Source organism: Acinonyx jubatus, chromosome D4 (genome assembly GCF_027475565.1).
Source record: "Acinonyx jubatus isolate Ajub_Pintada_27869175 chromosome D4, VMU_Ajub_asm_v1.0, whole genome shotgun sequence".
Lineage (NCBI taxonomy): Eukaryota > Metazoa > Chordata > Mammalia > Carnivora > Felidae > Acinonyx > Acinonyx jubatus.
The window spans coordinates 17,616,191-17,644,178 of NC_069391.1; the positions used below are offsets into that span (position 1 = coordinate 17,616,191).

A 27,988-nucleotide genomic window follows, 5' to 3' on the forward strand; every position below is an offset into this window, starting at 1 on the left:
CCTTTAGTCACTAATTCATTCATCTCTTTATTTATTCATTCAGGCATTTAGTTAACCAGAGTAGAATTGGAATATCCTTTTGAGTCAGACCAGGTTCAGATCTTTGCTTCTGTGCTTACTGAAGTAGGGCTTTGGGAAAGCCATTTAATATATCCAAGACTTATTTTTTAAAATATGTAAAAATGGGAGTAAGACCTATTTGGCAGGGCACTATGAGAATGAGATGAAAAATCACATTTCCAATACACCCTGCACAGTATATAATGTATGGTGGGCACTCAAAACATAGCATCTTTTATTAATTTTATAATCAGTTATGCAGTCCCTAGTGCCTTTATGTAATTAATTCAATGTATATGTCAATTAACTTAATAAATATTTTATCAGACACCTCTAATCCAGCATTGTGCACTGTGTTAAATTTTTTCAGAACTAAATAAGATGTTGTCCCTGACCTCTAGGAGCTGACCACCTAACAGAGAAACTTACCATAACCTGGACTTTCCTATCAATGGACTTTCATTTAGTCCTTGGGCAACTTCTAAACTGGTGCAATGAAGTAAGTCCAATGCTCTCAGTCCTAGAGTCAGCTTGGCCACAGATTTGTCATCCACCCTTGAGTATGGCATATGCTGTGAACTTCATATTCATTCTCTTCAACAAAGAAATTAGTGGAAACAACTTTTAATGCAAGAAAGATCCCTAGTGATCATCTAGTCTGATCTAATTATGAGACTGAAGGCCACTGAGGCTAAGCAAGTTGCCCAGTGTCGCTAAGTAAATTAGTGGCAAGATACGAATTACAACCCTGAATAATTCCTAAGATATTTCTCAGTTCAAAATTCATGTTTCTATGACCTTTTGAGCACTAATAATTTAGAGCGTGAGAATGATTGAAACAATTTGTAAATGGCATTTAAAGAAGATTGAATTTTCTTTTCCAATTGATAAGAACTTCAGTCATGTTCGCTGTCACGTTCAGTTTATTTCCGTGTCTTCAGCAGCCACTTTTCATTTGCAATAAGATATGAAATGAGAATACAATGAGTGTAGTTATGTCCTATATTTGTCTTATATGGTATTAAATATTTCTAATGTTTATAGGTTAATCTTGTTATTTACTAAGCCCTGTATTGTTCAAGTTTAATGGGACACAAGGACTTTATGAAGTTGTAAATTTAAGAATTCACAGAAATGGAGAATGTCCCTGCCTTGAAGGAGATTGTAGCATGGGGGTTTCTAGGTACCAGATGTGTAGCATTTAAGTAAGATCGTGCACAGGTGAGATGCGCAATTAAATAAGCTGAGATTTATCTATAGAGAGCCCACTTCCTGTCAGACCAGAGAGGAGAGATTTGTTTTATGAGTATATAGTTCTGTTAAAACTTGTCCAGTGTTCATTTTGTTTATTGCTATAGCTCACTGAAACTGTTACCACATTAATACATCTTTTTGTGAATGAATGAATGAATGAATGAATGAATGAATGAGTGAATGAATGAGAAGCAAGTTTCATTTGATGAAATGTCAGGGCTTTTTCAGTGGGTTGGGTGTATGGTTCTGTTGGTCAGAACCATGGATAGCTCTCTGGGTGCTGACAGTGAATTTTGGCTAAGTGTTTTTGCTAAAGAATTTTACCTGGTACAGCTCTCTTCTGAAAGTCACCCCTCCTTTGAGGTGGGTACCACTAGTCTTTTTAGAACTCAGATAAAGTAAGCTCTATCCTTTATCCATTGAGGATTAGTGTGTCCAACTATGTTGTTACTCTAGTGGGCCTCAACTAGAGTAAATCAGTCTTCCATGAAGTGAGTCACCCTTATCCTCAGAATTCAGAATGCTGTCTATGTCACCATGCCTTGGTCCGGAACTATACCGAAACCTGTATTAAACAAAACTCATCTAAGCTGATTGTCAATTAATGAACTCCATGCCTCATTAAGACATGCGAGATAATTAAATCAAACTTTAAAAAAAAAAAAACATTTCCAACAAAAACCATTCAAACAACAACAAACCAAGGTCTTTTTCTGTTTAAAGACCATGAAATGAATGTTAACCACAAAATTCTATTTATCTTAACAAAGTGATCCATTTGATACAGGTTCATATCTATATATAATACACGGAGGTGTTAGATAATGGCCAGAGCTAGCTTACAGTGAAGAGAGGCATGGTCAAGTTTGGGTATGATATCAAGGAGTGCATGAATACTGGGGCAATAGTAATGGCATCTGAAATTTATTGTGCATTTATTGTGAACCAAGAATAATTGCTGCAGCTTTCTATTACTACCTTGGGCTTCATAACAATACTTCAGTGTAGTTATTGATGCTTCCATTTGCCATACAAGAAGCTATGTCTTAAAATAGTTGAATGAAATTCTCAAGGTCATATATTTATTAAATATCACAGCTGGGATTTGGACTCAGACTGAGTAAGAAGCTACTATTTGAGGAGTCAGTGTTTGAGAAGTTTGCTTAGTATTGAGAAAAGAGAGGCATTCTGGCATTCTCTCTTTGATAGGTATTTGCAGAGAATTCTCAGAGGTAGGCATGAATCTGCTGGACAAAGAATTTATGGAATAAGCTGACTGAAAAAAATAAAAGGACCCAGTTGGACTGGGGACAAGGGAGAAATGCAGAACTGAGGGACGGAACTGTGACAGCATTTATGGGTTGTAGGGAAACCATTTTATATCTCTTACTTGGGAGTCTTGCTATATTTGGTCTAGAGGTGTTGTAAAATGTTGTGGAAGAGGGTGGAGGTCTTTTGAAAAAGGACAATCTGTGTCAAAGATGAGGTCATAAAATTTCAGAAAGCCCACAACAGAAAGCAACAGGACTGACTGTTCAACAATTTGGAAGGACAAGAAGGTTAGAATGGGCTGCAAAAGAGACTGAAAATGTTTTCTTATTGGGAGCTTGCCAGCCCCTCTGAAGGTCCAAGGTAACCTTTGCTTCTGAACCTGAAAGAAAGAGGGTGTGAGAGATCTGAAGTGTCTTCCGATGAAGTTGCTAATAGGAAGATAAATGGAGGTATCTCTGATTCTTACCTCTTTGATGAATGTGCCAAAAAGAAGGGGAGCTCTCAGATTTTAAGATGAGATTCGTCATCAAAAATATAATTTACTGGCATTTAAATTAGAGACTATATTTAATTTTATTCAGCAAGTATATTACAAAAATATATTGGTGGCTCTATAAATGGTATCTGTCCTGCTATTTTCAAAATAATTCATAAACTTTAAAATATATCTGTAGTACCTATGAGCAGTGAACTATCAATAAACAAAAGTGTGGAAAAGGAAGATGATGGTAAATTTACAGGTTGGGGTTGGGAGTGTTCTTAGGATACAAAGCCATGTTGTGAAGTGTTCCATGCTGGTTAGTGATGAGTCATTTCCAGCAAATACAGGGTGTTTGCAGGTGCTGTTACCTCTGCACTCAACCGTCTGCTCTCCACCCACCCTCACTCCTTACGAGTCTTATTCTTCCCTTTCTTTCCTCCTCCTTATCTTTCTTGTTTCAGCTTAAATGTCTCATCCTCAAGGAGGTTTTTGCTGACTTTGTAGACTCAGTTATTCCTTTTACCCAGCATTAGTACCCTTTATCTTTTTTCTTTATAGCAAATAATAATAACAATGCCCATTGTACAATACAAACTATGTGTCAGGCTCTCTTCTATGGACTTCACATATATTATCTCATTTAATCCCATTAACAGCCCTAGGAAATAGACAAAATCATATTTTAACTGCAGCAAGATGCAGTTAGATATATGTGCCAGTATTTTGCATTCTACTAAGAAAAAAAATGCTGCCAACAATTACCATTAGGATACTAATAACACACAAGTCCTCATTTCAAGGGTATGAAAGTGTGGAAAGCTGTGTGTATTAGAATTGGTGCAATGCCCTATTATTATCATTTTACAGACAAGGAAACTGAATCATATAAGTTAATGGATTTTCCCAAAGTCACACATCTAAGAAGTGGTGGAGTCCAGATTGGAATCCTAGAAGTCAGGCTTCAAATTATATCCTCTTAACCACTGATCTGCACTAACAGTACAGAATCACAACTTCTAATTATATGTTTATTTGTGAAGTTCTGTGTTCGATTCCTAGGTATCCAAGAGACTCTAGGCTGCACCTATGGGATTTACTGCTTACCTCCAAACCCAGCCCATTCATTGTCTAGTTCACTGCCCGTGTTTAATAATGAATGATGGTATGGGTGAATAAAAAAAAGAAACATTGTGTTTGGAGACCAATTCCATGGACTTGACTACTAGATTTGCAATTTTGACTAATAGTGTGACCTTTGACATGTCACTTTGTTCTCTGAGTCTTAAGTTTCTCTATTTTTAATATAAAAGGAAATTATAGTTGACTCCTTGAACAACAATGGGCCTGAACTGTGCGGGTCCACTTACATGCAGATTTTTTTCAAGAAACACAATGTGGTACTGTGAATGTATTTTCTCTTTCTTATGATTCTCTTCATAACATTTTCTTTTCTCTAGTTTACTTTATTATAAGAATATAGTATATAGGGATGCCTGGGTGGCTCAGTCAGTTGAGTGTCTGACTTTGGCTCAGGTCATGATCTCCCTGTTTGTAGGTTTGAGTCCCACATCAGGCTCTGTGCTGACTGCTCAGAGCCTGGAGCCGGTTTCAGATTCTGTGTCTCCTCCTCTCTCTGCCTGCTGCCCCCCGCCCCCATGCTCATGCTCTGTCTCTCTTTGTTTCTCAATAATAAATAAACGTTAAAATTTAAAAATATATATATGGTATATAATACATATAACATGCACAATATGTGTTAATTGACCATTTGTGTTATCAGTAAGGCTTTCCAGTCAATAGTAGGCTATTAGTAACTAAGCTTTGGGGGAGTCAAAAATTATACATGGATTTTCAATGGTGCCTGGGGTCCAGCACCCTTGTCCCTCATGTTGTTCAAGGATCAGCTATTCATTAGATTTTCTCTGAGTGCTCTCCAGTTTTGAATGTGTATTGCAAATCTTCGTTGAAAGCCAGTGCTCTGCCCAGCATTAAACTAGATAAAACATATTAAGCACTTAGCACAATGCCTGGTGCACAAAGCTCAATGAACATTAAGTATTGTTGTAGCTGTGGTCAAAACATAAATTGAATAAAATGAGAATTGTAGGATTAAAAAATATAATAGTTACTATGAGCCTTAGCAGTCAGGTAAGTCTTCCTAGATGGGGAGGGACTAGAACTGGATCATGTAGCAAACCAGTGTTTGTGATAGAGCTATACTGTCCAATATGGTAGCCCCTAGCCATATGTGGCTGTTTAAATTAAAAAGTAAATTAATTGACATGTATTTCAAGTGCTCAGTAGCCACAGGCTAGTGGCTGCCATTTTGGAGATCATAGATGTAGAAAGTTAACCATGTAGCAAATGCACTTGGACAGTGCTGTGACAGAGAGTGAAGAGTGGAAGGAACTACATGTCATTTATGTGTCATTTAATTTAAATTATTTATTGAGTGACAGTGCTGTGCTAGGTGCTGTGCTATGCACTGGGATTTAACAGAGAACAAAATGAGACCCAGTGCCCGACCTGATAGATAGTCTAGTGCAGCAGTCGGCAAAACTACAGCCCACAGGACAACTGCTGTTTTTCATAAATAAAGTTTTATTGAAACACAGCCAATGCTTATTAGTTTACATATTGCCTATGACTGTTTTCTACAGTAGTAGAGTTGAAAAGCCATGAACCTGTAGCTTGCAAAACCTAAAATATTTACCAGCTGGCCCTTTCCAGAAAAAAATTTACCAACCCCTGGTCTAGTAGGTTGATTTAATACTTTTACATCTGAGTTAAATAACTGGTTTTCGTATCTATTCATTTATTCATGTATTTGTTTATTTAACATTCAACTGGTATTTATTTCTCAATCATCTAGTTCAAGCAGGATGTCAGATACTGACAGAATGAACAGAATAGATAAAAATTGTTGCCATCATGGAACTCACATTCAAGTGGGGCAGGGGGCAAACATAATTAGAATATATGTAATACAACAAGTAAGTTGTATACTATGTTAGAAGATATTTTTTATAAAGAGGCTGCAGGAAGAGTGGGCTGTGAATGAGGAGGAGAGAGGTGGTTGCAAATTTAAGTAGGGTGTTCAAGGTAGGCATGACTGAGGAGATGGGGGGGGGGAGGGCAAAGCATGCTTTGTGGATACCAGGGGGAATATCCGGCCAGGTGGAGGGAACGGCTGGAACAAAGGCTCTGAGAGCAGATTGCGCCTCACATATTTGAGGAAGACCAGGTAAGAGAATGTTCCTGGGCTTCACTGAACACTAGCTGAATATTAGGAGCTAGGATCACAGTGGGACCAGAGGCCCAGAGCCTTGTAGTACATTGTAAGAACCTTGGCTTTCAACCTGAACTCAATGAGAAGCCACAAGAGCATTCTGACCAGAAGCTGTTGTCATCTAACTTATCTTTTCGAAGGATCACTCTGGCTATAACACTGAGAAAAATCTTTAGGGACATAGGAAAGAGTGGTAGCAAGGGGGCTCCTTGGAAGACCGATAGGGTTATCCAGGCCAAAGGTGATGATGGCTTTGGCCAGGGTGATAGCTGTGGTGGTGGAAAGAAGTGATTGGAATCAAGATGTTGGATCTCATTCATTGCTGTGATTCAGTGAGCACCAATTATATGCCGGGCCGTGTGCCCAGTGTTGGGGATAGTGAGCAAAAGACACTATCATCTCTGTCCCTTCAAGTTTTCTAACAAACCGATTTCAAGCTTTGACATCAGAAATGAGGAATCCAATGCTATGTCCCCCACATGTGGATGAGATCCAGGACCAGTTTTCACACTGTCTCTAAAGACTCAGGAGAGGATGACACTGTCTTAGTCGCTTTGGGCTGTTGTAACAAAATATCATGGAGTGGTGGCTTGAACAACGTAATCTTCTTTCTCACAGCTCTGGAGGCTGGAAAGTCCCAACATCAAGATACCACTGAATTGGTTCCTGATGACAGTGTTCTTCCTGCTTGTGGAAGACTGACCTCTTGACTGCTCTCTGTGTCCTCACATGACCTTTCTTCCGCACCTACGTGCTTGCGTGTGTGCACGTAGACTGCGAAATCTGTCTCTCCTCCACTTCTTCTCATCCCGTCACAAGGGCTGACCTCATCGAACCCTGATTATTTTCCAAAGGCCCCACCTCCAAATACCATCATGTTGGTGTTAGGAGCTTCAGTATATGAATTTGGGAGGACACAGACGTTCAGACAATAACAGATATCAGTGATCTGCAATGAGAGGAGAAGTGAACCAGTGGCACAAACATGCACCACGAGTGGGGGCTGAGCAGAGATTTTCTGAGCACTGTGCTGAACAGGGCTGGGACTCAGGGAGGTGAGTGAGGAGGCTCGGACACAAAATCTACAGAGGTGCTCATCTGTGGGTGTCAACCCTGCATTGCACAGCCCTGGGTGCCCCCTAAACTTGGAAGGGGAAAGTAGTAACTCACTACAGTAGCTGCTCCAACCTTTCTCCTGAGAAGCCTTCGAAGAGTCTCCTTTAGGGGCCAGTTGGGGGTTCAAAGAGCACAGAGGCTCAGGCTGGGAGGCACTATGCAGGCCATGTATTCCAACCCCCGCTTTCTACAGGGATGAGGTTGGCTTTCAGAGAGGGTCAGGGCCTGACTCAAATCACTCAGGAAGTTTGTAACAGAGTAGAGGTCTCCTGACCACCACGCTGAAGCTAGATTTCCCCATCTCTTGAGAACAACTTAAGCAGTCAAATATTTTATTCTTGGAATGTGGGCCTCCAAGCTGCAACTTGGGTCAGTGTCTTCAGAAGCCTTTTACAACTTCTGAAGGTGGTATCAGCTTCTGGCAGTGTTTTTTCAGGTCTGTCTTCCAGGCTTATGATCCAGTCCACGCATTCATGCAAAGAGGCGTTTCAGTGCAGGACATCTGGGGCATGGTAAGTCCCCTGTCAGCTTCATTAATGTCTTCCTTTCACAAACATTGACTGAGAACCAGGACTGAGTCAGTCACCAGGGAGGGAGATATGACACACTGCCACCACCTCCGTTTGCTCAAAATCAAGCTGCTCCCAGTGTGGGCTGTTTTGTTTTTGGAGAGGCAGTAGGGAGAAGGGGAAAAAAGTGGAAGCACTGAAAGAGGCAGATGTGGGTTAAAATCTTGTCTCTGCCTGTAACTGTTGGTGTGGTTTGGAGCAAATTGCTTAATTTTCCCCAAGCTCCTTTTCATCAGAGGAAAATGTACTCACCTTTGCTAGGGTTATTGTGACGATTAAAATCAGTACAAAGGACCTGCTACATAATATGGCAACTATATGGGTTCAACAAATGGGAATTATTGAATCAGGGGCAAAAAGAACCCCTAGTGTTGATAATGCTTAACCCACAGAAGTCTTCATCATGACGGAATGGAAGGCATGGTGACAGATTTCTGAGAAAAAGGGGCCTCCACAAAACCATTTAAAACACAGCACTTGGCAATAGCAATAGCCTTTTCCGGTTATTTGGTGTCATCAAAGGGAGCCACCTATGACACCACACTGCCCTTTCTCTTCTGGATGGAGGCTGCTTTCATTTCAGTGTAGGTGATTAAAAGGTCTCTGAAAAAGAGGAGTGTGTGTGTGTGTGTGTGTGCGCGCGCGCTCGTGCGTGGTCCCAACCTTTTGGTTACTTTTTGTTAAATGGTATTTTAATTGAAATGTCAATAGATGGGTTTCTACCAGACAACAGGGGTGGGAGAGGTGTATGGATTTTATGCTGATCACACCAAGACTGTTCCTCTGGGTAGGACATCCAGGAATTCAAGATGCTCTACACAAGTCAGGCGAGGTCAAGTGACCTCACCCCGTACAGTAGGAATGGTCTGGTGCAATCTTTCCAATGGCCAGAAATGGACTGAATAGCAAAGTCTGACTCCCTAGTGAAACCTGGTGCAGACCACTTGGACACACGTTGCTTAATTTTAATGATTCTTGATTCTCTATCATATACCGGTAAATGTACCGCAAAATATTTTGTGAAAGAATTTGCATTTTAGTTATGGGAGCCTGTGCTGTTCTGCAAGTAAATCGTTGCCTGAATGTGGGGGCTGCTTGGGGCAGGGGGTGAGAGGCAGAGCCTGGGGAGGGGTGTGGGTGGGTACCTGAGGCAGAGGGTGGTGAATAGGCTGTGGTGTGCGTGCTTGTGTGAGACTGAGGCAAAGGGAGTGGAATGGATGGGAAATTCAGGGAAAGAAATCAAGGGAAAGAGGAAGGAAAGTAGGGGAGGGAATTAACAGGGTATAATTGTAGTCCTTGCTTAGGCACTTTTACTTACCATATCTTTCGTAATCATTACATTAACCCTTGAAGTAGACAGACTGTCCCTTTTTTGTGTCTTTTCTGTGGACAAAGTGGATCTGGGGACTTAACCTGCACCTGTCTGACTTAAACTCAAGGTCTTTTCCCTGAAGAGGGCTACAAAGGAAAGAGGCTTACAGGAAAGAGGACGGTGAGGGATAGAGAGGCACACATGGAGAGAAAGGCAAAGGTGGAAAAGAAGAGACCAAAGAAGGAAACTGAGGCAGGAGCAAACGCCAAACGCTGCGAAACAAAAACGAGAAAGAAGAGGGGAAGAGAGAACCATCAAACAGAAGAGAGGCAAGAAGGAGAGGGAGAGCATGAGCATGAGTTCGAATACAACCAGGAATGTGGTTAGCAAAGGGGAAATGAGCTGGGTTCAGCTGACATACACATTACTGTAAAATGGTATAATATTCCAGATGGAAGTACCAGAAATGGCAGTTCTCTAGTTTCCCAGGAAAGCTAACTGTGACCCTGACCATCTGCCTGTATATAGCTGAGGCTGAGGTCACTCTCAGGAACGGACCCCTCTGAACAGAGTGCAGATTTCACATGATGTCCACCACTTCTCTGTTTTCCCCCAGTTCCTGACTAGCCAGAGGCAAAGCCTCCCTCCTCCTGGTGTCTGGACCACCTTGCTTTAGGGCGTGGATGGCACAGGCAGGATGCATGTGTGTGTGCAGCCCATTGTACTCAGTGCACATCTGGAAAATCATTATTCTTTCTTGGTTTAATTTTATAAATGAGACTTGATTCCAAACTCACAAAGATAGCTGATGTTTGAAAAAAAAAAAATCAGTACATCTCTTTTGTAGACTGAAGAACTCTTTTGCAAAATGAATAATTACCCTCTGCTTAATCTGTTTTGTATATTTCACTTTGAAGGTTCAGGTTTTGTGCAAGTGGGGAACCACGGCATTATTAATCATCATGTGTCCTGAATAGAATAGTGTATATTTTATCCTTACTGCATCCTTGTGAATGGGACGGGACAGGGCTTATGTTCCCTGTCTTTTGGGTTAGAAGGGTGAGGCTCAGAGAGATGAAGGATATTGAACAAGGCCAACCATCAGCTTGTGGGAAACAGAGCCATGGTGGGTGGGGCAGGTGCCGAGGTACTGACAACCACATAGCCTTATCTCATCTATATCCTGGAAGGTCCAATAGAGGTGTGGTAGGCAGCCAGGTAGAGCCACCATAGTGGGTCATTTTGAGTGACACTCAGGATCATGCTGAATTTCCCCATCTTAACTAGTGCTGGGGAGCTCTGACTCCCAGAGTACAACAGAACAGGATTCGAATCCTGATCCTGTTACTTTCTTGCTCTGCAAACTGGAGGCCAATCGTTTAACCCCTGGGGGCTTCAGTTTCCTCGTCTATAAAATCAGGACATGAGCCCCTGCTTTCACAGAGTGACTGGGTGGATTGAAGGTGAGAGGGTAGATCAAATACATCATGCTTAACAGGATCCATAAGCAACTCCCAGCCTTTTCCCTTTCCCAAATGACAGCCAAGGGATCCAAGATCAGAGCTGTGGGCAGGAAAGAACATTAAGGCAGCCAATTCCCTAGTAATAATCATAGCAATAGCAGGCTGTGCTTATGGAGCCCATACTGGGGATAAAGCATTCTAGACGTCATGCAGTGAAAGGGACAGGCCAGATCAAACTCGTTGTAGAACTGAGGAAATAGAGCCTTGGGCAGAGACAGGAAATTGTGCAATCATGGAGCCACTGGATGACACATGCAGAGCTCATACCCTGTCCTGACTTTAGTGCCTGTCTTCTCTGCCTTAAATGGCCTCTCTCCGTGCACAGTGCTTGGATTCAGTATTTGGGAATGACCCTTTTTGTAGAGGGACTATGGGTTTCCCAGGGTTCCATCCCCACACCTATGGAATGAGTAGCAGGTCCTCAGTGCCTGCTAAGCCCTCTGCCTCTGAGGACCCAAGGAACCAAAGGGCCATCTGTGTTATGACCTTCCTTTGCCTCCTTCCTTTGCCTTTCCCTCTGTCTGGCAAACTCCTACACCCGCCTTGAGAGAGAAGCTGTGTGGCCTGGGGCGAACGGCACTGTCTGCTGGATTCCAGTGCTGGCCTTGGCACTCTTCGCGTTGTGACATCAGGCCAGCAAGTTACTTAACCCCTCTTGGCCTCAGTCTCCTCATCTGTAAGATGGGATTGAAACTAGAACCTGCTTCATAGGCTTGTTGTGAGGGACATGAGTTAATGTATGTAAAAAACTTCTAAAACTGCTTGGCAGGTGTCTTAGTGTCCCCTCTTGTTATTTTTAGCCCCCCTCTTTGCTGGCATGTCCTCAACCTTGGGGCAGAGTTCGATGCTCTTTCCTGTGACCCTGTGGCTCTTTGCACACACTCCCCTCCCCATCCCAAATCACACCTTGTGGTAGCAATGTGTTTTTTTCTCAATGACACCCAAGTGTCACCTGCTTGTGACGAGAGAATAGGATGGATTCGTCTCTGTGCCGCGATCCCACCTGTCCCAGGCACAGAGGAATCATACTAAGAATGAAAAATGGTCGGATGAAGTAAGATCTGGACCAGAGATGAGACAAGGACCATGTGAGGAGGAGAAGGGGAGGAATCCACACAGCAGAAGTCTGGGAGGAAGGCTGTTGCTGCAGACAAGGGCAAGGGCACCAAGACAGAGAGGAAGTGCGGCCTGGGGGTCCACCGTGGTGGCCATGCCGTACGTAATACTAACAACAAACAGTGGTAACAGCTCACACTTACTGAATGCTGCCTGCACGCCCGCTGATGTGGTCATTGTCTTTAATATGTTATCTCCAATCCCTGTGACACTTTTAAAACATTGGGTTTAACTGGGGCACCTGGGTGGCTCAATCTGTTAAGCATCCGAATTCAGCTTGGGTCATGATTTGAGGGTTCATGGGTTTGAGTCCCGCATCAGGCTCTCTGCTGTCAGCACAGAGCCTGCTTTCAGATCCTCTGTTCCCTCTCTCTCTGCCCCTCCCCTGCTTGCATGTGTGCCCATTGTCTCTCTCTCTCTCAAAATTAAACATTAAAAAAGTTTTTTTTAAATAAAAAACAAAAACAAAATTGGGGTTAAGGTGTCCATTTTCTGATGAGGAAACTGAAGCCCGGAGTAACACAGCAACTTATCCAGGCCACTTGGTCTGGTCATAGCTGAGGACTCAGCCCCAGAACGTTAATACCCGTGCTGATGCCGGTTTCCTTTCTCCAACTGGTTACCCTTGGCCCCTGACCCAGGCCGGGTTGGCCTAAGAAGCATGGATAATACAGGCACCTGGGTGAGGTGGGGGCAGCGGTGGGGAAGGGCAGCCCTTTGCCAGCAGGCCCAGCTCTGTGCATTCATGTTAGGAATTCCGTGATCCTTGCTGGCTGTTGGGGATGTCTGCATCTGTGTGTGTCCCAGGCTGCTGGCGAGAGGTCTTTGTCCCCCTCCATCCTCAGTCGCCATAATTTTGAGTGTCTTATCTACATGATTTTTCCCCAAACAATAATTTATCGATGATTGTGTGTGGTGAACAAGGCTAGGGGGAGAGGGCTCGCCCCGGCTGAGCCTCCGAGGTGGGATCTCTGGTGTGGCCTGGCTGGCGGCTTTTCAGAGCCCAGGTCATTCTGCACAGGCTGCTCACATGAACGGAGTCAGTGCCAATTAGCCCCTATGTGGCCTTGATGAGGGACTCTGATCTCTATCAGTCGTGATCACCAGCCTGTACCACCACAACCCCTTGGCCTCTATTTTTTTTTCTCCCTGCTCTCAGAGGCGTGTTGATGAATGGCAATGAGGGGCTGGCAGGTTGAATGCAGGCATCCAGATGTGTCTCAAATGTATGGGGAAGACCAAGGCTGAAACGTGTCACTCCAACAGTGTAAGGAAAAAAGGGGCAGCAAAGACGCCTATGTGAGTTTGCTTAGATGTCATCTGGACCAGCCTTCTCAGGGTATATAGAGAGACTGAGTCCCAGGGAGAAAGGGGACCTGCCCTAGGCCATAGCACAGTTGGCTGAGCAGACCTCTAGAGAAGGGTCCCTCACTTTACAAAGATCCAAATCCTAGTCTCTTGTTATTTCACCCCAGTTGTGCTTTTCTGCTTTCCAAACCTCTGTTCTCCAAACTTCCAACCCTCTCCAACCCCATGCCTCGCTGCCTCTTGGTCCCTGGGGAAACGCTGACTTCAAGAGACAAGACTGGGGTGCGTTAGAAGAAGAATCAAGGACTGGGATGTGAACAAGATTTGGAAGGGCGTTTGGGGATCCCCGTGTATTTGCCACTCACTTTATAGATGGAAAGGCTGCGGTCTACAAAAGCAGAATGATTTGTCCAAGGTTGCAGAGGGGTCAGCATGTAAAATATATTCCCTGATAACAATGCTTACGTTCAAAACTGCCAAAATGATCTCATTCTTTTACTAAATAATCATTTTGCTACTTAATTTTCTCTTCACCCCCTACTCCCCTTTCAACCCCTGGTATCTCCACTGTTGAATATGTCTCTCTCCAGTTCTCAGCCTCTGCTCTTCTCAAGGAGTGAGTGGATTCAGGGCAGAACTACTGGAAGAAGCAGCCCCTGGTCTGCAGGTGGGTCTTGGATGGCCCTGTTATCATCAGCAAACCAAATAGGATGTGAGGGCAGGAAAGGTACAAGGGAGGGAGAGCAGTTCATAAGGCTGGGACAGTTGGCTGGGGCCAGTCACGAAGGGCTTTGGATGTTAGTCTAGGGCATGTGAACTCTGTCCTGAGAGCTACTGGAAGCCACTGACAGTTTTGGGGATAAGCGATGGATGTAGGGTCTTTGAAAAGATTACTGGCCATCACTCAGATTGATGGTGGGACACGGGAAGCTTATTGGCAGTGATGAGACTTTATCAACAGTGCACATAGACAATGTCCAGAGCCTGCCCCAGGGCAGTGATAGTGGGAAAGCTGGGAATGGATGGGCCTAAGTGACAGTAAGGAGGCTGCATTATTGGGATTCAGGTGCCATTTGGATGTTGAGGGTGGTAACATAGTCCAGTCAGAGATTTTTCTAAGGTTTCCGGTTTGGGAAGAAAGCAGGACCAATGTTCATAGGAGGTGGAGGGAATGTATGTTGGAGGTATATCCACTTCTGCTCCAGCAATGCTTCATGACAAACAGCCACAGTGTTTTATTGTCAACAACTGTAAGCATTTTCCCCCTTTGTTACACATCTGGGTGGACCAGTCTAGCCAGGACTCAGCTGCATTTTTGTCTCTGTTCCACGTGCCTCTCATTCTTCTTGCGCCAGCCACTACTTGGAGAATGGTTTTCTTTTCTTTCTTTTTGTTTTAAATTTTTTCAACGTTTATTATTTTTGAGAAACAGAAGTAGAGCATTAGCAGGGGAAGGGCAGAGAGAGAGGGAGACACAGAATAAGAAGCAGGCTCCAGGCTCTGGGCTGTCAGCACAGAGCCCAACGTGGGGCTCAAACCCACAACCGTGAGATCATGACCTAAGCTGAAGTCAGATGCTTAACCAGCTGAACCACCCAGGTGCCCCTAGAGTGTGGTTTTTTCATGGCAAGAGACAGTAATGCAAGAGAGCAAGCCCAGCCACCCAGCACATTTCAAGCACATTTGGCCCCTGTGTTCACATCATGTCTGCTACCATCCCATTGGCTAAAAAATCAAGTGACATGCTAAGCCTGAAGACAAAGGCTAGGGAAGAAATCTCTGTTCCCACAGTCAACCATGGCAAGGACAGGAATGCATACTACTACAGGAAATGAAGACTTGACCCCAGTAATACAGTCCAGCACAGGGTACATTTTCCTCCCCCCCCCACCCTGCCCCCCCAATCTCCCGTTCCCATGCTTTTTTCCACACTCTCCCCAAGCATATTCTCAGAAAGGCATCACATAGCTAGGCAAGGAGTCAGAAGAAGACTGGACTTGGATGTTCAACAACCCTGGGCAGCTTGCTTACCCTCTCCAGGCCTCACCCTCATACATAGTTTTTATAGTGGAACCAATAGTATTGTCCTGCCAGTATGGATACCAAAGGTAACTAGGTAAGGTCAGCACATAGCAGATGCTTAGTTAGAAGGTATGATGCTTCCCCTGTGGATTATCCCTGCGATCAGGAAGTCAACACAAGTACCCTTCATTACATAGGCATTATGGATTTAGTGCAATCCACACATAAAATAATTACACAGGATATTTGGAAGAGTGATTTTTAATCTTTACTTATAGTGGGATTTTAGAAATCAGCAGGATGTTAATTTTGGTGTGGGTGAATTAGAGATTCCTCTTCTTCCTAATGCTTATTGGCTAGCAGCTGATAGTTGTCACATTATAGACAGCTGTCCTTCCTCTCATCCTGGTGGTCATGTTTATTGTTATGATGTTTGTGATTGTGTGAAAGAGCATGGGTTTTGAAGACCTGATTCTGTGACCTTGGCCCAATGACTAGTTGAGTCCAAACTTTTGTTCCTTTATTTTACAATGAGGACACTGGTACCTTCCTCCTACTCCTACGGGTGTGACCTGTGAGATGACAGGCAGTGACATATGGCAAGTGTCTTCCACCACTCCTACCATGAAGCAACCTCCCAGTAATGCTAGGCTCAACCCATGCCTCCCCCACCGCATGCCTGGCCCTGAGCTGGGCTCCAGCGACACAGAGATAGAAGTGAAGAGGCCCAAGGTGGCCCCTTTGGAGTCAGGACAAGAAAGGATGCCACACACGCTTACTGCTTTGAGGGCCCAGGGAGATGTCTTTGCAAGCCACAGTGACAAGAAGAATAAATAGGAAAGTGAACAGCAGCCAGTGTCCCTGGCCTGTGATGATAAGTGATGGCTGAGTTGGAAGCAAGTGAAAATGGAATCGTAAGAGGATGACAAGGCGGGAGGAGGATAGCCAGACAGCAGGCAGACTTGGGAAGAAGGCTTTGCATTCATCTTGCCATCATAGGCAGGTGATAAGCTTTTCTGAGCTGTGGAGGAAAGAGGGGGCAGCACCGTCTGGCTTAGCCTCTTGTCCATGCCTGTGTGTCCTTCAGTAGGAGGAGCAAAGACAAAGGCAACAGGTGTTACTGGTTCTGAAAACACCATAACCAGCTTTGGAGATTATTTCATTCAAGCTGCCTCAAATTTGCAGATCAAGAAATAGATCCTCTTGGCTTTGCAAAGGGCATACCTTGAAATTGGGACCATCCTTCATCTAGATAGTACTTTTTCTTTCCACGAAAACAAGATGTTAAATTGGCCCCCTCCTATCCTGGAACAATAATTACAAAAACTCAAACATCCACAACATTTTCAGCAAGAAGTGTGCCAAAGATTGTAGTTCAGACTTTGCAGATACATCACTGATCTTTCCAGCAGATAAGTGACAGCAGCGTTGTTACAGATTAGGAAACAGATGCAGAGAGGTGAAGCCACTTGATCAAGTTCGTGCAAATTGTAAGTGGCAGATCCAGGATTTGAATCCAAAACGAGATGATTCCAGGATCCATGCTCTGAACTACTTTACCAGCATCCTGGTTTTACATGATTAACATGAAGGCGGTGTCCACTTCGAAGTGGTTTTGAAGAACTCACACAAGATAAACTCAAGATTGCTCATAGTTGAGGGATTCTAGTGTTTTACCCAAGAGTTTATGGAGTAAGAAGGTATGTAACATAAATTGAGAAGTGAATAAATGGGACCTACGGGACAGGAAGAATAAATATATTTTTAAAAATGTTTTTAACGTTAATTTATTTTTTGAGAGACAGATACAGAGCATGAGCTGGGGAGGGGACAGAGAGGGGGGTCATAGATTCCGAAGCAGGCTCCAGGCTCCAAGCTGTCAGCACAGAGCCTGACACGGGGCTCGAACCCATGAACCATGAGATCATGACCTGAGCCGAAGTCAGCCACCTAACTGACTGAGCCACCCAGGCACCCCAGGAAGAGTAAATATATTTTTTTTTAATTTTTTTTCAACGTTTTTTATTTATTTTTGGGACAGAGAGAGACAGAGCATGAACGGGGGAGGGGCAGAGAGAGAGGGAGACACAGAATCGGAAACAGGCTCCAGGCTCTGAGCCATCAGCCCAGAGCCCGACGCGGGGCTCGAACTCACGGACCGCGAGATCATGACCTGGCTGAAGTCGGACGCTTAACCGACTGCGCCACCCAGGCGCCCCAAGAGTAAATATATTAATACGAGTGCAACTCACATATAGCTGATAATACAGAGTTTCAGTAACTAGCACGATGAAAATCCATGTAACTGATTTCCTTTACGGAAACCACTTTAATGAAGAGATTAAACTCTTTTTTAAGGTCTGCATTATCAATCATATATAAATATATGGTTTGAATCTGTTAAGGTTATCTAAGATTCATTATATTTAAAAAAAAATAATAATCCCAGGGTGCCTGGGTAACTTAGTCAGTTACACGTCTGACTCTTGATTTAAGCTCAGGTCATGATCTCACAGATCATGATCTCATGGGTCATGAGTTTGAGCCCCACGATGGGCTCTGCACTGACAGTATGGAGCCTACTTGGGATTCTCTCTCTCTCTCTCTCTCTCTCTCTGTCTCTCTCTCTCTCTCCCTCTCCCTCTCTCTCTCCCTCTCCCTCTCTATTTGCCCCTCCTCCCACTCCCATTCTTTCTCTTCCTCTGTCTCTCAAAATAAGTAATAAACATTTAAAAAATATATTTAAAAAAATCTTTGTCTGTGTTATAGATTCTCATTATAGGCAATTCAGAGATGGCAGGCAAATACCAAGGAAAAAAAAATCCTAGCAAGTGTTGCCAGGTATATGGAAGCATTGAGATCACCCACGCAGCAGGAAGGATGCTACAGTAGTGGCCAGGAGCCCTGGGTTCTAATCCTGACTCCCCCAAAGCTAGTCCAGTGATTTGGCCAAATGTCTTCACTCTCTGAAATTGCATTTGTTCCTTGGAAAAATGAAGCTGAGAAGCTGTGACCCAGCTGATCTTTAAGAGCTGTTTCTGCTCTGATGTGACATAGAATTCTATTTTAGACATTTCATCAACACTCATGTTTATACTTTCCATTTCCTTGGCAAATACCTGTCCTGTATATAAGGAAGTTTCTTCTAGTCTTCGGCAGAACCATCATTATTCTAAATGAACTCGCCTGAATTCATGAAAACTGCAATGTATTTCTTCATTCATTCATTCATTCATTCATTCAGCAAATAAGCTGCCTACTCGTCATCAGGCATGACACTAATTGCTAGCATATGGAGATGGTTACAGAAAGATTTCTGCAGTTAAGAAGTGCCCAGCTTAGTGGAGAAAATAGGCAAATTTAAGAAAAATGGTTTCTTTATCCCATTGGCATAGATGTTACTATTGTGAGATGTGCCCCCTCATTTATTTATGCACCAGGCAGTGCAGTGGGTGCGGATGCAACAGTGAGCAAGATGGCTGCAGCCTCCTCATTCAAGGAGCTTCTGTAGTGATAGGAGTAAGGGAGCATGGGTGATCATAGATCATGTAAACCTGGTTCCCTGGAGAGCTGTTCTGACCACCCGGCCGCTCTGGGTATGCAGAGGCAGGGTTGCAGAAAGGACTCATCCGAAGAAGGGGTTAATCCCTAGGTCTGGCTATCAGAAGCTTGCATCTTGCAAGAAGGAAGTGCTTGGTTGCAAATAGTGGAGAGTTGGCTGAGCCAGCAAAATAGGAAATTGGAGTCAATAAAGTCAATAGCCAGGGCATTGATGGAAATCTTACTGGAGACACCTAGCCCAGTCGCTAAGAGTGATCACAGCTAAGGCTGAAGCAGTGTCAGGAAAACAGAGTTTCAGGATTCAGAAAGGCTGTGTAAATGACTGACTCTCATTGGCACTCAGAATTGATGAATGTCTACTCCAGGTTTCCATTTTGCAGATGGGGAAGCTAAGGTCCAGGAAGAAGGAAATTACTTACGCAGTCTTCCTAAAGTTATGTGCCAGCATATATCAGAACAGAGTGCTGGTTTGGAACGGAAGGGAAAGAGGAAGAAATTTATGGAGGACTGTTTGTCTGCCTGAGCCATGAGCCTTACTTTGCACTACTTCAATTTACTCTCACGGTCAGCTCTGTGGAGTTGACATTACAGTCATTTCCCATTCTATTAATGAGAAAACTGAGACCCATCCAGGGAGAGAGAATGTGAGGATTAGAACCCAGGTCTGTTTGCCTCTAGCCATCATTCCTCCCCTGCCTCACTTCCTATTCTCCAGGTAACCTTTTTTCTTTTTTTTCCAGTAAGTTAGTTTGTTTAAAGAATGAGTGGGGGAGGGGCAGAGAGAGGGGGACAGAGAATCTGAAGCAGGTTCTCTGCCGACAGCAGAGAACTCAATGCGGGGCTCAAACTCACGAACTGTGAGATTATGACCTGAGCTTAAATCAGACACTTAACCCACTGAGCCACCAAGGTGCCCCTCCAGGTAACCTTTTCAGGGCCTCCAGAGTGGATGCCTCGCCTCTCATTTGCGAAATACATATTTGTTGTATAATGCAAGTCAGTAATTAATGATCTGTTCTGAGAACGGGGAAACTTGCCTGGTAAGCATGCAAGAAAGAAACACAAAATATAGCAGTAACCTTCCTCGGTATAGATCTCTCATTCTCTCAATATTCCCAACAAGAGGGAAAGGGGGACCGTAACCTGTGCCCTTTCCTGCAGAGTCACAGATGGGAGAAACAGGAACCTGACTTAGCAGTGCCCTTTCCCTCAAAAAGAAAGGCCCTCCTTTCTCAGCCCTTCTTGCCTGCCCCAGCCTGACTTCCTGTCCCTCCACCAGAGGTAACTATTTACCTCTTCCATTACAAATCATGAGGTCTGTGGTTGCGGCAGATCATAAATCAGCCCTGGGAGTCTCGAGGACAAACGCCAGGACTTTTAATATTTAATATTAGGCATATTTAAAGTGATGAATATTTCATGACGGGACTGTAGCATTTTAACACATCATTAGTGACTCCTACCCCTCCCCTTTTTGGTAAATTATTCTCACCGAAATCTCAAGGATCTCCTCCCTCTTCTTCCATTTTCCTTACCTCTGGCAACAATCAGCTCATTAGCTTGCACGCACCTACAGCACACACATTTGTTGGAGCACTTGAACTTGCTGTTGGAGAAGAGAGTTACAGAGAACGTTCCTGCCTGCGAGCAGCCCCCTCCTATTTACCAGGTATCCAGAGAAGGGGAAAGGTAGAGCTCTCTCTCTCTCTCTCTGTCTCCCTCTTTCTTCTGCCTTTTGGTGATCTCCATTCTAAATATTTGTAATAGTACCTCTTACCCATCCATCACTTCTTATTCTGTCTCACTACCATTTTGGCTCAGCCAACATTTATCAAGCGCAGGCTGTTTGCCAAATACTTGTGAATGCCGGGGTTACAAAGATTAAGCAGCATTATAATGTATAAAACAAATTAGAGAGGTTTTTTTTAATGCTTGGAATGGTTTGTATAAGGTCAAATGCATAATATTTTTGGTGAACCCATGAAAACAATGAGGTTGCCTGGTGAGTACAAATGTTTTGAAAAGAGGAGTTATGGGTGATAGTTGTAGAACCTGTTAACCTAGTGTATATTCTCTGCTGTGTTGTGTTTTGGTAGCACAGGTTGAAAAGAATCTTGATTCACAAAATCTGTAGTCATAAAAAGCATGGCCTCGTTAGCACTACAGCTCCCAGGCTCCAATATCCTCCTCAATGAAACAGAGATGACAGGAGAGGGTGTTTGTGTGGGTTTGGGGGTAGTGGTTGTTTTTAAGTGAGGTTTGCATAAAATGTGTTTACCTAGCAACTGGACTTAATATGACAGTGCTCTCCAGTGTCCTGAATTCTATTACACAACATCTGAGCATTTAGCCTTTATTTACTTTTTACTATGACTGAGATTTAAAAAGACAAATGTTTAAGGGAAATTCAAATCTAAAAGTTGCAAGTTTCCTAAGTCTATTCCTTTGAATTACACGTTTCTGTGAAACATGGTTCAAAAACACTCAGGTCAGGCCAGTCAGAATCACGGTAGGATTGAAGAGTTGCAGGTATGTGTCTGTGTGTGTGTGTGTGTGTGTGTGTGTGTGTGTGTGTGTGTGTGAGAGAGAGAGAGAGAGAGAGAGAGAGAGAGAGAGAGAGAGAGACAGAGTAGATCACCTGAAGATGAGAAAGAAAGCAACCTGACAGCAATAGTCTAGAAATTTATGAGCCATAACAGATAATTATTTTTAAGTGTTTTATTTATTATTGAGAGAGAGAGAGAGTGCGCACACCCACAGGCGGGGAAAGGACAGAGAGAGAGGAGGACAGAGGATCCAAAGCAGGCTCCACACTGACAGTGATGAGCCCAGTGAGGGGCTAGAACTCAAGAACTGTGAGATCATGACCTGAGCCAAGGTCAGACACTCAACCGACTGAGCCACCCAGGTGCCCCAGATAGTTAATTATTCATTCAACTCACAGTATTGAGGATCTACTCTGTTGTACACAGTGGGATAAGGCAGGGCAGTTTCCAACAGTGTTTCCCAAGTTGCGGGCCATGGGACACTAATCTTGTGGCCTGTTGCACCAGCAAGCTTCCCAAGATGAAATAGGTTTGGGAAAGCTGTTTAGGTATCACTTTCATGAAGAGTCACACACCACTAGCTCTACAAATCGTCTAGTGTTTCCCAGTCATTTTTTTTTTCTATAGAATCTATGTTTGGTAAGGCGTCTGTGGATATTCTACAAATACACCTTAGGAAAAACCAGTAACAAATTGAACCTTATTCAGCCCAACTTTAAGGAGTGTACAATGGATTGATAATTGAAGAGGGTAGGACAGAGAACTTTGGAAACTTTCCAGGATTCTGAACTCTAAAGCTATGCAAGGAAACCCCAAGTGAGCTTGGCCAGTGGGAGAAGATGCTTAAGGTAGTGTGGAACGCTAGCTAGCATTCATGCAACATGGCATGAGATATGGCCATAAAAAATGATGTATGGTTACGTGGATGGATAGATGGGTGGATAGATGGATGGATGGGTGGAGAGGGAAGGAACAAGAATGGAAAGATGGGAAGGGCAGAGGCACACCAACTAAGACAACAATAACAACAAAACAAAATGAACTCTTGAAGTGATAGATGAACACAAATTTTCCAGAAGGGGAAATCAAAGGTATCTTGGTAGAGGTGACATTAATTTGGGGCTTATGGATGAACATGAATTGCTCATTCAAGTGGAGAGAAGAATTTGAATTTCTGATGATACTTTTAATGTATATGTACTTTATCATAATTTAAATGTTTGAAAATAAGGACCTCCATTTGTAGCCACCAGGTCATTTCCTGTTTCCCTCATTAAGCCATGAGCCCCTTCAGTGTCTAATCTCTGTATCCTCAGTGTGGGCCGAGAACCTGGCAGGGAGTGTGGTTAGGACTTGTTGAATGAATAAGCGAGCAGATGAACAGGGGAATAAACCCTTCATTAACCATAGTGGTGGGTAGACCAGAACACGCTCTTTCCCTTGGTCTTTTCCAAAACTGGGCAGCCCACTTTATTTCCTAAGAAAACCAGGAAACCAGGGGAGAAGGCTATTTGGGGCAGATGGTATTTTACAAGACTCCTTTCTCTTTTTGCTTACAGGAGAGTGCAGCTGTCATGAAGGCTATGCCCCTGACCCGGTTCACAGACACCTGTGTGTGCGCAGTGACTGGGGACAGAGTGAAGGGTGAGTGGCAAGGGGTATCAGGGCAGGGACAGTGGAAAGCCGTCCCCTGCTCCTCTGTTATGGTAGTACAGGCCCCAAACCTCTCCACGAAGAGGACTCTTTTTCTACAACAGTTGTGTCGTATACAACCTGATGGGCAGCGAATCCCATTTCCCACTGAATCACATTTTAATATTAAAGGTACATGATTAATGAATCTTCTAGAGAACAAAGGCTCAAATTTAACTCACCCTCCCATACTGTAAGTAATCAATGAACACTTCCTTAACTGGACTGATAGAGAATCGGGTTTTTGTCCATAAACTCCAGAATGGACAAATGGTCTTTAAAGTGCCAAGTCCTTCTGTGAAATGGAGATGTTCTCTTATAAATGGTCTTACCCAGTACATGGGTTTGAACAGCATGGATTTAAACTGCATGGGTCCACTTACATGTAGATTTTTTTTTCAATAAATATAGTACAGAACTGTAAATGCATTTTCTTCATGATTTTCTTAATGACCTTTTCTTTTCTCTAGCCTACTTTATTGTAAGATGAAAGCGTCTAATACACATAACCTATAAAATTTGCGTGAATCAACTGGTTATGTTATCAGTAAACCTTCCAGTCAACAGTAGGCTATTACTGAGCTGCCTGGCTGGTCTAGTCAGTAGAGCATGTGATTCTTGATCTTGGAGTTATGAGTTCAAGCCCCATGTTGAGCATGGAGCCTATTTTAAACAACAACAACAAAATAAAGCAGTAGGTTATTGGTAGTTAGGGTTTGGGGGAATCAAAAGTTATACACAGAGTTTTGACTGGAGTGAGGCTATTATTTAAGGATCAACTGTAATTATCCTGTGAAATTTGGTTGTCTGTAAAGCTACTTTTAAGCAGTGTCCACATATGAATCCTACCTGCTTCTGACTAACACCATCTCCTTTTCTTTCCCTCCTTCTGTTCTTTCCACAGACCTTGGCCTTACACTACACTTGAGAGGGGCTATGACCTAGTAACAGGAGAACAAGCTCCTGAAAAGATTCTCAGGTGAGTTGACAATCTTGTTGGGGCGTGATGCTGGGGATTGGAGGCATAGTCATGCATCCTAAGTCAAGGGAGCCTGTGAACTTCATTCAGGTTGCACTGAGTACAGAGGAACTCTCATTGACATGAATGTACCATCATGGCCCAAATGTTGATGAGAATCTAATTCCCATTTGTCTGGCATCTAGACTTATGAACTCAGATATTTGAACTGGAGGAGGCTTCACTGATTATCTAGTCCAGTGCTTTGAAAATATTCTACAGCCACAGGACCTCTTCCTGCCACTTCCATGAAATCTCGTATGAAACTTCAGTACTTCAGCTGATGAAGACATATAACAAATTAAGTGGCAGAACTGGGAATCAGATTTTGGTTCAAACTGATTCAGGGTCCTTGCTCTTCACCTTTGTGCAGACTGCCCCTGCTGATTTAGCAGCCACTTATGGAACTCCTGCTTGCTCAAGACTGCTTGGGAAAGCAGAGCCAATATAGTCCCTGTCCTCACAGAGCCTGCTGTTTACTGGGAGTCAGGACAGGTAGTCAGGATAAGAAAACTAGTCATGCAAAGCAGTGCATGGGCCAAATGATTAATACATTTAAGTAATGACATTCAAGTCTTGGCAGAGTTGGCCAAAATCATGCACTAGAGAATGTAGGGGACTCAGTTGGGTGGGAAGTAAGACATAGCCCTAGTGGGGATGGAAGGAGGGGCCCCTATTTTCTGTTTTCTCTCTGCTTCCCAGGGAGTTCCCCAATGGAAACTCTTACATTGCAGGTCTACTTTCAGCTTGGGCCAAGGACTCTGGCTTCCTGTCAGCAAAAGCTTTGTGGTTCCGCCTGTGGAGCTGTCCATCAACCCTCTGGCCAGCTGCAAGACTGATGTGCTTGTCACAGAAGACCCTGCAGATGTCAGGTAGGGAAGTCATCTCCACTGTTGTGTACCAAGAGCTCTTTGGCACACTAGAAGCCCCTCTGGTTCAGGATCACAGGGACCTCTTTGCTGAAGTGGCTTCTTAGTGTTGAAGTAGGCACCTGCCTAGTAGATGATGTGAAGAACACTGTCCAATATGTCATGCTCTACACTTCTAGAAGTGTCCCCCATTGGTGGGCCTCAATGGTTTATATTTCAACAGTATTACACTCCTTCTGGGTTTATGTAAAATATGAGGGAAGCGAATGCATTATCTGGCTCATCCTGGGATTATTAATGATTATATCTTATAAAAGAACTTTACTTAATATTGTACACTGGAGAATCATGAAAGTGAAAGATGGGAGAATTAGATGCTTCTTTTGTGACTCTGGTACTGGGACAGACTTTGGACTAATCCATAGGTTCTTGATGCACAGGGCAAATTTATTTGTTCTTCATTCAGGAAAGGATGGAGACTACATCTTTCCTTACATGTTTGCACCTTGTAGTTAACTTCATTATAGACTTGCTCTACTGTGCTGTAATTAGTTGCTTACATATCGTTCTGTCCCATTATGTGGTGAATCTCTCAAGGTCAAAGAAAATAACTTATTTAGCTTTCTAATCCCCAGTTCCCAGTACATATTGGACAACTACTAGATGTTTATTGATTTAATTAAACCAGTGGCCTTAGATCTGCTCCTGTCACTATTCTGGAGCTTTCTAGTGGAAGTTTTTGTTTTTGTTTTTGTTTTCTTTCCTTCCAATTTGATTAGGGGAAGCATTCCAGAAATTTTAATGTTACTAAAAATGGACTCTGATTCGGCTTTTGAAAGCGGCACATGCACAGCTTGGTCACTCTTAAATTGGAACTCAGAATCATGCCTTACCAGCCTCATCCTTGTGATTGTGATTCTACCACTGCATAGCTGGCTCTGGGCCTTTCTGAATCCAGATGTCATCAGTATGTATGTGGCATCTTGATAAGAAGCTCCCAAATCCAACTCTTTGGATTGGGTTTGGGTTGGTCTCTGCTTTGCGATTTGTTTATTCTCACCTTCTCAACTTTTCATGGTGAAATGGCCCTAACATGGACGTTGATATTTCCCAAAAGAGAGAGTTTGAAAAAGAATAAATTGTTAATGGATAGCACTTAGGAAACAAATTGGTAATTATTAAGACCTAAGATGGTTTTACACACACACAAATTCATGGCAGTTTGCCATTATTTCTATTCTTGATAGACTTGAGGCCAATGGACTTGAGTAAAGCATGTGCTAAGGTTTCCCTGCATTACATATTTTAAAAGTAGAGCAAAGATCATCTGGTTGAGGAGCTATTCTCAAGGAGACCCAGTGATCTTGATTGATATCAGCTGAAAGTTCTCCTCTAGCTTTCCTCCAAGTTCTGTACTGTTGACATTGAATTTGTAATTTCAGTGCAGGTACCGGTGTCATGATAACACTCACTCCAGATTTGAACAGGTCTGAGTTAGAAGCCCATGTCTACCGTGTATGAAGTATGTGATCCTGGCCAAATTCAATTTGCTAACTTTCCATTTTCTTAGCAAAATTGGGATAGTAACCGTGCCTTCTTCACAGAGTGTAACAATAATATAATTCATAGCCATTGATTATCCATTACATACCAAACCCTTTGCTAACATTATCTCATTATATTCTAACAAAAACCCCTTAAGGTGATGCTATTATTATTTGAATTTCCAGATTAAAAAGAAAATGTGAGGCATAAGAGTGATGCCTTTACTAGTAAGTGCTGCACCCAAGCTTCAGCCATGATCTCTTGAGCTCCAGAACCCATGTTTTTAATTATTTTACTGAAATATCTCCCAAGAGTTGTTGTAATGATTAAGTAGCATGATATATTAACACTAGTATGTGATACATTCCCAGTGCTACATTATACCCATGTTAGATGAACTAAATTCCAACCACAGTAGAGTTCAAGTAGAAACTGGGAATGATGGGGAAGGCAGAGTCAAGAAAGTCATATGCTATGTTGGGCTATTGAGAAAGACCATAATCCACAGGATGACTCAGTTGCCTTTTCTGATCCAATCTGATTTGCATTGAATTAGCATTCCAGAAAAGAAGGGCCCAGAATATCTGCATGCAGGGACTCTAAAACATCTTTAGAAATGTAAACAAAAAAAAAAAAAAAAGAAAAGAAAGAAAGAAAAGAAAAGAAAAAGTATAAGTACTAGCATACATTTCAGAAAGAGTATTATATGTAGTTAGAAGGGATAGTGCGGTAAGTTGGAAAAGGTGAGACCTTCAGGGGGCATGAGTCAATAACAAGGAGATGTTTTTCCTCACCTCCTGCTAAGAAGGCTGTGCCTGTTTACATGGCGCACACACTTACACCAAGTTGGGGCCAGAACAGAACTGCTCAGGATGGGAGGAGGGGATGGTGTTCTGTAGCTATGGAAACTCCTTCTCAACCCTTCCTTCACAAACCACTGAGGTTCTCCTTTAAAGAAAAGTTACACAAATATTTGAAGAATATTTGGTTTGGTTAGGGCATTAGGTTATTATCTTCCTCAGAGGTGCCCTCATGATTTGTCTGGTCTTGGAGAAATAGCAGACAGCATTTTAAGTCTTACCTTCAGCATACCTCCCACCAGTGCCCATTGGTTTCCCTGCAAGGGTGGATAAAAGATGGCAGTCATCACCATTCAAAAGAATCCGCACTATGTAGGTTGAGTTCTCCAAGCTGCACTAATAAAGCTTGTTTGACATGACATTGCCCAGGCAAGTGATCATGGGTGTTTAAAGAATTAACAAGTGCCAGTCAGATGATATGTTACAAATTAATAAATAATAGATCGTAATTATAGATAGCTAATAATAAGCCATAGAATCACAGCCAGGAGAATAGAGGAAAGGCTGTTCAAAAGCCAAGCCAGAAAGGAAAAAGATAAGCATTACAGCAGAATCAGAAGGAAAACTTAAAGATG

General features: G+C 43.1%; 1 protein-coding gene across 4 annotated transcripts in view; it reads left to right on the plus strand.

Moving 5' to 3' along the window:
* Positions 1–27,988, plus strand: part of ASTN2 (astrotactin 2) — an 873,140-nt gene that overhangs the window by 391,293 nt on the left and 453,859 nt on the right. For 3 of the 4 annotated variants that reach the window (XM_027034940.2, XM_027034944.2, XM_027034943.2), the window contains 3 exons: positions 22,989–23,073; positions 24,026–24,100; positions 24,874–25,011. In XM_027034940.2, the coding sequence (XP_026890741.1) occupies positions 22,989–23,073; positions 24,026–24,100; positions 24,874–25,011 (298 nt within the window). The remainder of the gene's footprint in view (positions 1–22,988; positions 23,074–24,025; positions 24,101–24,873; positions 25,012–27,988) is intronic. The other variant, XM_027034941.2, reaches the window with a different exon arrangement.